This window comes from Hyla sarda, chromosome 1 (genome assembly GCF_029499605.1).
Source record: "Hyla sarda isolate aHylSar1 chromosome 1, aHylSar1.hap1, whole genome shotgun sequence".
NCBI classification, from domain to species: domain Eukaryota; kingdom Metazoa; phylum Chordata; class Amphibia; order Anura; family Hylidae; genus Hyla; species Hyla sarda.
Window position 1 is genome coordinate 451,023,123 of NC_079189.1, and position 14,053 is coordinate 451,037,175.

The 14,053-nt window shown below is 44.1% G+C and overlaps 1 protein-coding gene across 3 annotated transcripts in view; it reads right to left on the minus strand.

The window, feature by feature from the left end:
- Nucleotides 1-14,053, minus strand: part of PIWIL1 (piwi like RNA-mediated gene silencing 1) — a 394,474-nt gene that overhangs the window by 99,101 nt on the left and 281,320 nt on the right. For all 3 annotated transcript variants that reach the window (XM_056533540.1, XM_056533559.1, XM_056533548.1), the window contains exon 14: nucleotides 2,690-2,762. In XM_056533540.1, the coding sequence (XP_056389515.1) occupies nucleotides 2,690-2,762 (73 nt within the window). The remainder of the gene's footprint in view (nucleotides 1-2,689; nucleotides 2,763-14,053) is intronic.

Genomic DNA, 14,053 nt, shown 5'->3' on the forward strand with positions numbered 1-14,053 from the left:
GCTTCTTGTCTTCTGAGCATTGTAATGCGCCAGCAGAGCACTTGACATCCACACATGGGGTATTTCCATACTCAGAAGAGATGGGGTTTCAAATTTTGGGGGGCATTTTGTCCTATTACCCCTTGTAAAAAAGAATTAAATTTGAGGGATTTTAGCATTTTAGTGAAAAAAAAAAAAATCCTTTACACATCCAAATTTAATGAAAAGTCGTCAAACACCTGTGGGGTGTTAAGGTTCACTGGACCCCTTCTTACGTGCCTTGAGGGGTGCAGTTTCCAAAACAGTATGCCATTTGTTTTTTTTTTTGCTGTTCTGGCACCATAGGGGCTTACTAAATGTGACATGCCCCCCCAAAACCATTTCAGAAAAACTCACTCTCCAAAATCCCACTGTCGCTCCTTCCCTTTTGAGCCCTCTACTGCGCCTGCCGAACACTTAACATACACATATGAGGTATTTTCTTATTCGAGAGAAATTGGGTTACACATTGTAGGAAGATTTCTCTCCTTTTACCTCTTGTAAAAATTCAAAAACAGGGTCTACAAGAACATGCGAGTGTAAAAATGAAGATTTTGAATTTTCTCTTGAATTTGCTGCTATTCCTGTGAAACACCCAAAGGGTTAACAAACCTTTTGAATGTCATTTTGAATACTTTGATGGCTGCAGTTTTCTATAATGGGGTCATTTGTGTTGTATTTTTAATAAGAAGGCCCTTCAAATTCACTTCAAAACAGAACTGGTCCCTGAAAAATTTCGATTTTGAAAATTTTGTGAAAAATCGGAAAATTGCTGAAGCCCTCTGATGTTTCCAAAAGTAAAAACATGTCAACTTTATGATCGAAACATAAAGTAGACATATTGTATATGTGAATCAATATATAATTTATTTGGAATATTCATTTTCCTTATAAGCAGAGAGCTTCAAAATAAAAATAAAAATGCGAAATGTTCAATTTTTTCATCAAATTTTGGAATTTTTCACCAAGAAATGATGCAAGTATCGACAAAATTTTACCAATAAAATAAAGTACAATATGTCACGAAAAAACAAACTCGGAATCAGAATGAAAGGTAAAAGCATCCCAGAGTTATTAATGTTTAAAGTGACAGTGGTCAGATGTGCAAAAAATGGCCAAGTCCTACAGTGAAAATTGGCTGGGTCCTTAAGGGGTTAAACATAGAAGTCTATGGCAAATGGATGAGCTTTTATGTCATCCGTTTGCACCTGGTTAATAATATCCATTATTACTTCTGAGCATGCTCAGAAGAGGTGACATCAGCAGACTCCAGCAGTGCTGAGGGACTACTACTACTCCCATCATGGAACAGACTTGTTTTCATGATGGTAGTAGTCATTCGCTGGCTGTGGGATTCTGCAGCCAGCTGGGGAGGCTACATTAGTGTTTGTACTACTACCCCCATCATGGAACAGACTCTGTTCCATGATGTGGATTGTAGTACAGGGGCTGAGGGATTGATCGCAAAGGGTTTCACTTCTGAGACCTGATGCGATCAGAAGTTATTAAGTAGGAGAGTGGGCGGCAAGCTCTGCAACCCTGCGATATATGGGGTGTTTTTCTTTCATTTTTGAATACCCTGCGGGGAGCCCTGAATGGTCGGTACTGAGGAGCCATTCAGGGCTCTCTGCAGGGTTTTTAAAATGAACATTGTGAGTGGCAGCGGGGGCCATATGTATATTAAAAGTGCTGTGGGGGCAGGGTATATAGCGCTGCAGGGGAGGGGGGGGGGGAGTTGGGGCGCAGACATATAGCCCATATATCTAGCTCCCTAGCAAATTTACATTATGTCCCCTGCAGCGCATTAATAAAGATATGACCCCCGCCGGTGCAAATATATACCCCCAGCCCCCCCCCCCCCCCCCCAGCACATTTATCAATATATACCCCCTGTCGACGCATTTATAAATATATACCACCGCAGCGCATGTATGTGCCCCCCGCAGTGCATGTATAAAGTGCCCCCCGCAGCGCATGTATACTGTACCCTCCGCAGCGCATGTATAATATACCATCCGCAGCGCAGCTATATGCATATACCACCGCAGCGCTATATGTGAAAAGCATTCTAGCAGCAGCATCGGCCGGCCTGATGCTGCTGATAGAAATACTTTTCATACATAGCGATGTGGTGACATATGTATATAGATGCGCTGTGGGGGGTCACATAACGCTATATGTCTGCCCCCCATCGCATCTATATACATATGCCAGTGCAGCGCTATGTATGAAAAGTATTTCTATTAGCAGCGCATAGTGCCGGGGGCGGAGTCCTGACATCACAGACTTACGTTCCCGGAGTCGCGACTCAAGACACTCCAGCGGTTCCGGTGAGAAGACAGGTGGGTGCCGCATGCAATAAAGCGTCCCCAGCGATCAGACATCTTATCCCCTATCCTTTGGATAGGGGATAAGATGTCTAGGGTGGGAGTACCCCTTTAACTACCAGCTTGAAAACACAGGTAAAAATAGAGGTGCTGCACTTAGAGTTGAAGGCTTCTTATTTTTTTTTTTTTTATTAGAAATACTTTCATGAACGGGATGCAACAATAAAAGACGACAGGGATGTACACTATTGACACTCACAAATAATACTTTTTATAAAGAATAAAAAGTTATTGATTCTACTGGTATAAGACACACATGAAACCATTATCCATTGTTAACTTACCATCTGTGTATCAGGTCGAACCCTCTGCTGTAAGACTCTAACATATGCATCTGTGCTGTCATCTACTTCAATCCTACCAAAACATACATAGTGTATGTTAAATTGGCACTATCAGATATAAAAACATTTTGTATGTTGTACATCTTGGCAAAACAATTATTAATTTTTTTAACATACTTGAACATTTTTTCACATTTTATTACAGAAAACTGCCTGTGAAAATCCCATTACTAGGGGTCCCCATACCTCCTGGGACACTGATAAGTCCCACAGCAGCATGAGCGTGTCCAAGGGTCATGGACACGAAATGGCTGATTGACAAGGCTGCAGGAGGAACACAGAGTTTTATCAAACATGTGCCTCCAGCTGTTGCTAAACTACAACTCCAAGCATGCCTGGACAGTGAAAGGATGTCTGGGCATGTTGGGAGTTGTAATTTTGCGAAAGTTTTTGGCACACAGCTGAACATCAAAGAAAAATCAAAGAAAAAAGGGACATAAATAACTAAAAATTAAAATAAATAAATCACAGAAAAAAAGGCCACACTTACTGGTTAAAGGTTACTGATACTAGGGCAAGCTAGGCTTCTATTCCCATTATGATGCCGATCAGCCACTAAGCTATTGCTATTACCATAATTTACGGAAATAGACTACTTTTTAACCGCGTAAAATGTTCTCAAAAGTGGGGTCGTTTTATACGCCAGGATTATGCATACCCTGGGCGTCCCGGACGTGATTAACTTCCCTTGTCACATTCAGGACATCCCTGTGTCCCGAAAGATCTTTTAGGGACACAAGGATGTCCCAGTTACCTTTCTGCAGCACTGTGTTAACTTTAAAAACGCAGGTAGCGCATGCAGGGACGTCACTGCGCCCATAGGCCATAGCAGTAGATTGTGACCCCTGACCGGAGGACTGAGCACTGAAGTGGGGCAGTACACAGACATACAGCCTCCAGCCATACACAGTATATGGCTGAAGGCTGTATTTCTGTGTTGTGGAAATATACTGCCAACCTAATCTGGGGGAACTACAACCTAATGTGGGAAGAACTGGAACTATACTGCCAACCTAATGTGGGAGAAGATGTAGTTTTGCAAAATCTGAAGTGCCTGAGTTTCCAGACCTCTATATGATGGTCTCCAAACTGTAGCCCTCCAGATGTTGCAAAACTACAATTCCCAGCATGCCTAGACAGTCAGGGAGCTGGGCGGAGTAGTTTTGCAATATCTGGCCCTTCAGATTTTGCAGAACTACAACTCCCAGCATCCTTGGAGTTGTAGTCTTGCAATATCTGGAGGGCTACCGTTTGGAGACCACTACTTAGCGGTCTTCAAACTGTTCTTCCACAGTTGGTAGCATGCCTTTTGGCTGTCAGTGCATGCTGGGAGTTGTAGTTTTGCAATAGCTGTAGACACACTGGTTGGGAAACACTGAGCTAGAGTGTGTTTCGTAACTCAGTGATTCCAACCTGTGTGCCTCCAGCTGTTGCAAAACTACAACTCCCAGAATGCACTGACAGACCCTACATGCTGGGAGTTGTAGTTTTGCAACAGCTGGAGGAACACGGGTTGGAATCACTAAGCTAGAGGCTGTTTCCTAACTCAGTGGTAATCCACCAGTGTGCCTGCAGATGTTGCAAAACTACAACTCCCAGCAGGTACGGTCTGTCAGTGCATTCTGGCAGATAGGGTACAATCACCCGGGCGAGGGTTTACAGTGAGTTTCCTTCTACAAATTTGAGCTGCGGCAAATTTCCCGCAGAAGTTCAAACTCCCATCGGAAAACTCACTGTGAACCCCCGCCTGTGTGAATGTACCCTAAAAACACTACACTAACACAAAATAAACAGTAAAACACTGAATACACATCCATAAACGTCCCCCCCGACCCCCCAATAAAAATGAAAAAGTCTCATACGGCAGTGTTTCCTAAACGGAGCCTCCAGCTGTTGCAAAACAACAACTCCCAGTATTGCCGTAAAGCCATTGACTGTCCTGGCATGCTGGGAGTTTGGGAAACACTGATGTAGGGTTTTGGTGGAGACAAGCCACATCCTTGTATCCGGGTCCGCTCCTATAGCAAACTCCTAATTGAGGCCTCAAATGCGCATGGCGCTCTTACTTCAGAGCCCTGTCGTATTTCACGGCAACAGTTTGGTGCCACATATAGGGTATTTCCGTACTCAGGAGAAATATCATTACAAATTTTAGGGGGAATTTTCTCCTCTTACACCTCATGAAAAGGAAAAGTTAGGGGTACACCAGCATGTTAGTGTAAAAAAAAAAGAAAATTACACTAACATGCTGGTGTTGCCCCATACTTTTCATTTTCATGAGGTGTAAGAGGAGAAAATTCCCCCTAAAATTTGTAATGAAATTTATCCTGAGTACGGAAATACCCCATATAAGAATGTAAAATGTTCCATTAGCAAACCCTTAAAAAACGGACACTAAAAAATCCCATTCAAGTCTATGGGAATTTTTGATTATCCATTATCACCTGTTATGACTAACGCCCGTTATTTTTGACGGCACATAGGACGGTGCATGCACAAATTATTGTCCCGTCAAAAATAACGGTGGAATAACAGCCATTAAAATTTTGACATTGAACTCTATGGCAAACGGATGAGCCTTTAACCCCTTAAGGACGCAGGACGTAAATGTACGTCCTGGTGCGGCGGAGCGATGCCCGTGTCATGCGCGGCTGATCCCGGCTGCTGATCGCAGTCAGGGACCCGCCGGCAATGGCCAACGCCCACGATCTCGCGGGCGTCCGCCATTAACCCCTCAGGTGCCGGGATCAATACAGATCCCGGCATCTGCGGCAGTGCGCGATTTCAATGAACGATCGGATCGCCTGCAGCGCTGCTGCGGGGATCCGATCATTCAGAACGCCGCACGGAGGTCCCCTCACCTTCCTCCTTCCGGCGTCTTCTGCTCTGGTCTGATATCGAGCAGACCAAAACAGAAGATAGCCGATAACACTGATCTGTTCTATGTCCTATACATAGAACAGATCAGTATTAGCAATCATGGTATTGCTATGAATAGTCCCCTATGGGGACTATTCAAGTGTAAAAAAAAATGTGAAAAAATGTAAAAGTAAAAAAAAAAAAGAAAAATCCCCTCCCCCAATAAAAAAGTAAAATGTTTGTTTTTTCCTATTTTACCCCCAAAAAGCTTAAAAAATAAATTTAATAGACATATTTGGTATCGCCACGTGCGTAAATGTCCGAACTATTAAAATAAAATGGTAATGATCCCGCACGGCGTGAACGTAAAAAAAAAAAAAAAGTCCAAAATTGCTTCTTTTTTAATACATTTTATAAAAAAAAATTATAAAAAATGTATTTAAAGTTTTTTTATATGCAAATGTGGTATCAAAAAAAGAGTACAGATCATGGCGCAAAAAAGTGAGCCCTCATACCGCCACTTATACGGAAAAATAAAAAGTTAGAGGTCATCAAAATAAAGGGATTATAAACGTACTAATTTGGTTAAAAAGTTTGTGATTTTTTTTAAGCACAACAATATAAAAGTATGTAAAAATGGGTATCATTTTAATCGTATTGACCCTCAGAATAAAGAACACACGTCATTTTACCGTAAATTGTAAGGCGGGAAAACAAAACCTTCCAAAATTAGCAAAATTTTTTTTACTTTTTAATTTCCCCACAAATATAGTATTTTTTGGTTGCGCCATACATTTTATGATATAATGAGTGATGTCATTACAAAGGACAACTGGTCGCGCAAAAAACAAGCCCTCATACTAGTCTGTGGATGAAAATATAAAAGAGTTATGATTTTTAGAAGGCGAGGAGGAAAAAATGAAAACGTAAAAATTTAATTGTCTGAGTCCTTAAGGCCAAAATGGGCTGAGTCCTTAAGGGGTTAAGGACCAGGACATTTTACACCTTAGGACCAGAGCGTTTTTTTGCACATCTGACCACTGTCACTTTCAAAATTAATAACTCTGGAATGCTTTTAGTTATCATTCTGATTCCGAGACTGTTTTTTCTTGACATATTCTACTTTAACATAGTGGTAAAATTTTGTGGTAACTTGCATCCTTTCTTGGTGAAAAATCCCAAAATTTGATGAAAAATTTTTAAATTTAAAATTTAGCATTTTTCTAACTTTGAAGCTCTCAGCTTCTAAGGAAAATGGATATTCAAAATCATTTTTTTTTATTCACATTTCAAATATGTCCACTTTATGTTTGAATAATAAAATTGACGTGTTTTTACTTTTGGAAGACACCAGAGGGCTTCAAAGTTCAGCAGCAATTTTCCAATTTTTCAAACTCACTATTTTTTAGGGACCAGTTCAGGTTTGAAGTGGATTTGAAGGGTCTTCATATTAGAAATACCCCACAAATGACCCCATTATAAAAACTGCACCCCCCAAAGTATTCAAAATTACATTTAGTAAGTGTTTTAACCCTTTAGGTGTTTCACAGGAATAGCAGCAAAGTGAAGGAGAAAATTCACAATCTTCATTTTTTACACTCGCATGTTCTTGTAAACCCAATTTTTTAATTTTTATAAGGGGTAAAAGGGAGAAAATGTATACTTATATTTGTAGCCCAATATCTCTCGAGTAAGGACATACCTCATATGTCTATGTAAATTGTTCGGCGGGCGCAGTAGAGGGCTCAGAAGCAAAGGAGCGACAAGGGGATTTTGGAGAGTACGTTTTTCAGAAATGGTTTTTGGGGGGCATGTTGCATTTAGGAAGCCCCTATGGTGCCAGAACAGCAAAAAAAAACAAACACATGGCATACCATTTTGGAAACTAGACCCCTTGGGGAACGTAACAAGGAATAAAGTGAGCCTTAATACCCCACAGGTGTTTCATGACTTTTGCATATGTAAAAAAAAAATATTTTTTTTCACTAAAATGTGTTTCCCCCCAAATCTCACATTTTTGCAAGGGTTAATAGCAAAAAAATACCCCCCAAAATTTGTAACCCCATCTCTTCTGAGTATGGAGGTACCCCATAAGTTGGCCTGAAGTGCACTACAGGCGAACTACAATGCTCAGAAGAGAAGGAGTGATATTTGGCTTTTTGAGAGCAAATTTTGCTCGGGGGGCATGTCGCATTTAGGAAGCCCCTATGGTGCCAGAACAAAACAAAAATCCACATGGCATACCAATTTGGAAACTAGACCCCTTGAGGAACGTAACAAGGAACAAAGTGAGCTATCCCACAGGGGTTTCACGACTTATGCATATGCAAAAAAAAAAAAAAAAAAAATTTCACTAAAATGTGTGTTTCCCCCCAAATTTCACATTTTTGCAAGGGTTAATAGCAGAAAATACCCCCCAAAATTTGTAACCCCATTTCTTCTGAGAATGGAAGTACCCCATAAGTTGACCTGAAGTGCACTACGGGCGAACTACAATGCTCAGAAGAGGAGGAGCACCATTGAGCTTTTGGAAAGAGAATTCGTTTGGAATGGTAGTCAGGGGCCATGTGCATTTACAGAGCCCCCCAGTGGTGCCAGAACAGTGGACCCCCCCCCCCCACGTGACCCTATTTTGGAAACTACACCCCTCACAGAATTTAATAAGTGGTGCAGTGAGCATTTACACCCCACTGGCGTTTGACAGATCTTTGGAACAGTGGGCTGTGCAAATGGAAAATTAAATTTTTCATTTTCACGGATCACTGTTCCAAAAATCTGTCAGACACCTGTGGGGCGTAAATGCTCACTGTACCCCTTTTTACATTACATGAGGGGTGTAGTTTCCAAAATGGGGTCACATGTGGGGGGGGGGGGGGGGGTCCCATTGTTCTGGTACCATGGGGGCTTTGTAAACACAAGTGGCCTTCAATTCCGGACAAATTTTCTCTTCAAAATCCCAATGGCGCTCCTTCTCTTCTGAGCATTGTAGTGAACCCATAAAGCACTTTACATCCACATATGGGGTATGTTCTTACTCAGAAGAAATGGGGTTACAAATTTTTGGGGGCTTTTTTTTATTTTCCTTTGTGAAAATGAAAAATTAAGGGTGACACCAGCATTTTAGTGAAATTATTTTTATTTTTTTTCATTTTCCCATCCAACTTTAATGAAAATTTGTCAAGCACCAGTGGGGTGTTCAGGCTCACTATACCCCTTGTTACATTCCGTGAGGGGTGTCGTTTCAAAAATGGGGTCACATGTGGGTATCTATATTTTTGGGTTTATGTCAAAACCGCTGTAAAATCCGCCACCCCTGTGCAAATCACCAATTTAGGCCTCAAATGTACATGGTGCGTTCTCACTCCTGAGGCTTGTTGTGCGTCCGCAGAACATTTTACGCCCACATATGGGGTATTTCCGTGCTCAGGAGAAAATGTGTTACAAATTTTGAGGGTCTTTTTTTCCTTTTACCTCTCATGAAAAGAAAAAGTAAAGGACAACACCAGCATATTAGTGTAAAAAAAGGGTGTAAACACAGGCTGGTGTCGACCACAACTTTTCTTTTTCATAAGGGGTAAAAGGAAAAAAAGCCCCCAAAATTAGTAGTGCAATTTCTCCCGAGTACGGAGATACCCCATATGTGGCACTAAACTGTTTCCTTGAAATACGACAGGGCTCCGAAGTGAGAGAGCGCCATGCGCATTTGAGGACTAAATTAGGGATTGTACAGGGGTGGACATAGGGGTATTCTGCGCCAGTGATTTCCAAACAGGGTGCCTCCAGCTGTTGCTAAACTCCAAGCATGCCTGGACAGTCAGTGGCTGTCCGGAAATGCTGTGAGTTGTTGTTTTGCAACAGCTGGAGGCTCTGTTTTGGAAACACTGCCGTACAATACGTTTTTTTATTTGTATTGGGGGGACAGTGTAAGGGGGTGTATATGTAGTGTTTTACCCTTTATTATGTGTTAGTGTAGTGTAGTGTTTTTAGGGTAAGTTCACACTGGCAGAGGTTTACAGTGAATTTACCGATAGGAGTTTGCGCTGCGGCAAAAATTTGCCGCAGCTCATACTTGAAGTAGTAAACTTACTGTAAACCAGCCAGTGTGAATGTACCCTGTACGTTTACATGGGGGGGGGGGGGGGGGGGGGGCAAACCTCCAGCTGTTTCCAAACTACAACAAGCTGCAATCAGAAGTTATTAAACAGGGAAGCGGGCGGCATGCTCCGCTCCCCTACGATGTACGGTGTATTTTTACTTTCATCTTTAAATTCCCTGATGGAAGCCCTGAACGTCCGCCACCGAAGAGCCATTCAGGGCTCCCGGCCGGGTTTCTAAACTTCCTGTGCATTATTTCCGTATGCAGTGATCCCCCGACCTACGATGGCCCCGACATACGATCATTTAAACATACGATGGCCTCTCAGAGGCCATCATATGTTGAAGGCAGCATCAACATACAATGCTTTTATATGTCAAATATGGCATAAACGGCCATAAACGGCTATCCGGCAGCGCAGATGGCTTCAGCTGCCCCCGCATAGCCGTTTATTGTGCTCCGGTGAGTGTCACTCACCTGTTCTAGACCGTCCTCTTCATGCCCCGTTGGCCGTCGCTCTCGTCATCGTGTTGACGTCCTGTCATCAAAAAGGAGCTGCAGGCGAAATGCGCAGCGACGATGAAGAGCGACGATCCAGGGCAGCGTTGACGGTCCGGAGCGGCGGGGACACGTGAGTAAAACTTTCTATATTATTGTTGCACAGATCTCTCAAAATACAATTGATTCAAGTAATGATGGTTCATTTGGAACAAATTACCATCGTATGTTGAGGGACCACTGTAATCATGTTCCACCCCCCCACACTTTTGTACAAATCATTTTATTCCCTCCCATGTATATAATTAATAAATGATTCTTCTGCTGCCCGGTCATCTGTTTCACAGTACAGTGGGGGCATGCCAGTCCATTCACCGCTGCTCATTTCCGTACTTGACAGAGAGATAGATGAGCAGCCGGGAATGGAGGGACCTGTCTCCCCCTCCCCCCCGTTGCTTCAATCATTCACCGCCACCGGTACCTGACCTGCCCCCCCCCCCCCCCTCCATGCTCTGCTTCATTCACCGCTGTCGGGTCCAGACATGTACCCGCTGCTGCCCTGCTCCAAGCGCAATGAGGGCACAGAGCGTGGACATGTCAGTCTCTTCCCCACTGCTCATCTCCATCGGGTACGGGGATGAGCAGTGGGGAATAGACTGACATGTCCCCACTGTGCGCTCTGATTGCGTTTGGAACAGGGCAGCAGCGTGGACATGCTGGCCGGCGGTGGGGATGGACAGGTCAGGTACCGGCGGGTAACGGAGATTAGCAGCAGGGAATGGAATGGCATGTCCCTGCAGTGATAGCGCTAGAAGATAACCGGCAGCAGGCACAATGATTTTTCAATTTTGGTTTCACTGTAGGTTTTTGGGTAAAATGACTGATGTCATTAGAAAGTAGAATTGGTGGCGCAAAAAAAATCCATCATATGAGTCTGTAGGTGCAAAGTTTTAAGGGTTATGATTTTTAACCTCTTCAGGACGCATGCCGTATAGGTACGTTATGGGACCCTGGTACTTAAGGACCCGTACGGGCGTGGGAATTTCGGTCCCTGCCGTGAAGCGGGCAGGAATCGGGGCGGGGTGACTGCTGATATTGATCAGCAGGCACCCCGAGCAAATGCCCAGGGGGGTCATCAGACCCCTCATATCAGCGATCTGCGCAAATTGCATGTGAATTCACACTTGCGATTTGCGTCTCTTACGGTGATTCGGGTCACGGGTGTCCCACTGACCCGGAGATGCATGGTGATCGGTGGTGTAGGATACACCCCATATCACCTCCTGTAACTACTGGGAGGTGGCGATTCCGACCCCTCCCCCCCCCCCAGGATCGCTGCTATTGGCTGCCACACTTTTTTTTTTTGCCCGAAACGCTTCCCCCCCCCATATAACAGTATGTGATTTTTAATAACACACCGTTATAGATAAAGTTGCACCAAACACACAACACTACATACTCCAGTCCCCCCCTCCCCCCCCAAAAGCGATGAAGATCCTACATTCCTGTGGTCTTCCTCGTCCTCCTCATCATCTAATACTGATGATGAGTCACCTGTACGGCGGCAGAGACGCCGCCAGGCGAGGCCACGCACCCCCCATGATAGTGGCCGGCACTAGTACAAGCGACAATGCCACTGGTACTAGGAGTCCGACCCCCCAAGAGAAGTGTACCGGAGCCCCCTTCCATTGAACCTGTCTGGAGATCCCCAGAGGGTTATCATCCACGGGTTCCGGAGTTTGTTGGCGACTCCAGAATCCGGATTGACAATTCTGGATTCACTGAAATTGACTATTTCAGTTATTTTTTCAGTGACAGTTTTGTCAATCTGATGGTGGAGCAGACAAATCTGTACGCCAGGCAGTTCATCGCCCACCACCCTGATTCTTTTTTGGCCAGGCCCAATGAATGGTGCGCCATTGATGCAGCAGAAATGGGGACATTTTGGGGCCTCTTGCTGCATATGGGCCTGGTCAAAAAGCCAAGTGTCAGGCAGTACTGGAGCGGGGACCCCACTTTACAGTATTGCCATGACACGGAAGCGGTTTGAGTCCATTCGGAAACGCCTTCATTATGCAGATAATGAGGAATGTCCACCCCGAAGAGATCCCACCTATGACTGGCTTTACAAAGGGAGGCCGGTCATCGATCACTTTGGGGCCAAATTTTTGGAGGCCTACGTACCGCTCAGGGAGCTCTCGGTAGATGAGTCTCTTATCAGTTTTAAGGGGAGACTCATGTTCCGCCTGTATATTCCCTCTAAGCGGGCACGGGATGGCGTGAAGCTCTATAAACTTTGTGAGAGTACCTCTGGGTACACTTACAAGATTAGAGTGTATGAGGGACGAGATTCCCGTATTGAACCCCCAGTATTGTTCCCCCACTCTGGGTGTTAGCGGGAAAATCGTTTGGGAGCTTGTACACCCATTGCTGGATAAGGGTTAAAACATGTACGTGGACAACTTTTATACCAGCATCCATCTGTTCACATCCCTTGCAGCCAGATCGACGTCCGCTTGTGGGACCGTGCCGAAAAACCAGAGAGGCCTCCCTCTAAATTTGATCCAGACACCTATGCCCAAGAGTGAGTCCTGTGCCCTTACCCATGAAAACCTATTGCTGGTCAAGTATAAGGATAAGAGGGATGTCCTTATGCTGACAACTATTCATGGTAACGGAAGCTCACCTGTCCCTGTGCGAAGTACCACAACACCGGTCCTCAAGCCCGATTGTATTCTGGACTACAATCGGTATATGGGGGGAGTTGATCTTTCTGATCAAGTCCTCAAGCCATACATGGCCATGCGGAAAACACGGGCATGGTACAAAAAAGTTGCGGTCTACATGGTACAGGTTGCCATGTACAACACTTTTGTACTGTCTCAGTACGCTGGCAAAACAGGGACATTCCTCCAGTTACAAGAAGAAGTCCTAAAGGTCATTATCTTTGGCGACCGGGAAAGAGCAGGGCGGAGTTCCGAAGGAACTGGAATTATAGGTGCCAGGATTGTCCCAGGCCAACACTTTCCAGGTTAAGTCCCCCACACTGGAAAGAAGGGAAGAGCCCAGAAAAGATGCAGAGTGTGTCAGAAGAGGGGGATACGGAAGGACACCACCACTCAATGTGACACTTGCCCTGATCATCCGGGCCTATGCATTAAAAACTGATTCAGGGAGTATCACACTTCCATGCAGTACTAAATTTTCCCTATTCATTTTAATTTCCCATAATTTGACCCCAATGTACCAAGTCCAGAGTACATTGCAAATTTTAACACCATAAAACCACTAAATTGGCCAAAAAAATGTTTCATAAAAAAAAAACAAAAGAAAACTCATAAGACCTCTGGGGGTATTTTTTCCCAAAAATGGGTCACTATCATCGGGGACATTTTATGTTGCCTCAAATGTGCAGCGCTCTCTCTCCACCTGAGCGAGGTGCGCATTTGAGACAACAGGTTAGGGACGGCCACACACATCACATTCCCAGAATGATGATTCAGAGCATAGAGTTTGGGGCGGGCATATTTTTTAGTTTGGCTATGCTCTGGGTAATCATTCTGGGAACATAACCTTTTTTATGATTTTGCGTCCCACTGTGCCCATTTTAGTTAATTAGTGTACCCCCGTTATTTACCCCATGTAATGCCCCTTGAGGCTGGGTCCCACTGTGTCTCCACCATAGGAGAAATACAAAGCTCAAGGACCCTGACTGATCTCCGGCACCTCTGAGACCGGTGTGCATGCTGTTTACGGCCAAATATGAGGTATGTCCTTACTCCAAAGAAATGTATTTACACATTTACAATGACATTTTTTCCTTTTACCACTTGTGAAAAGAAAAAATTTGG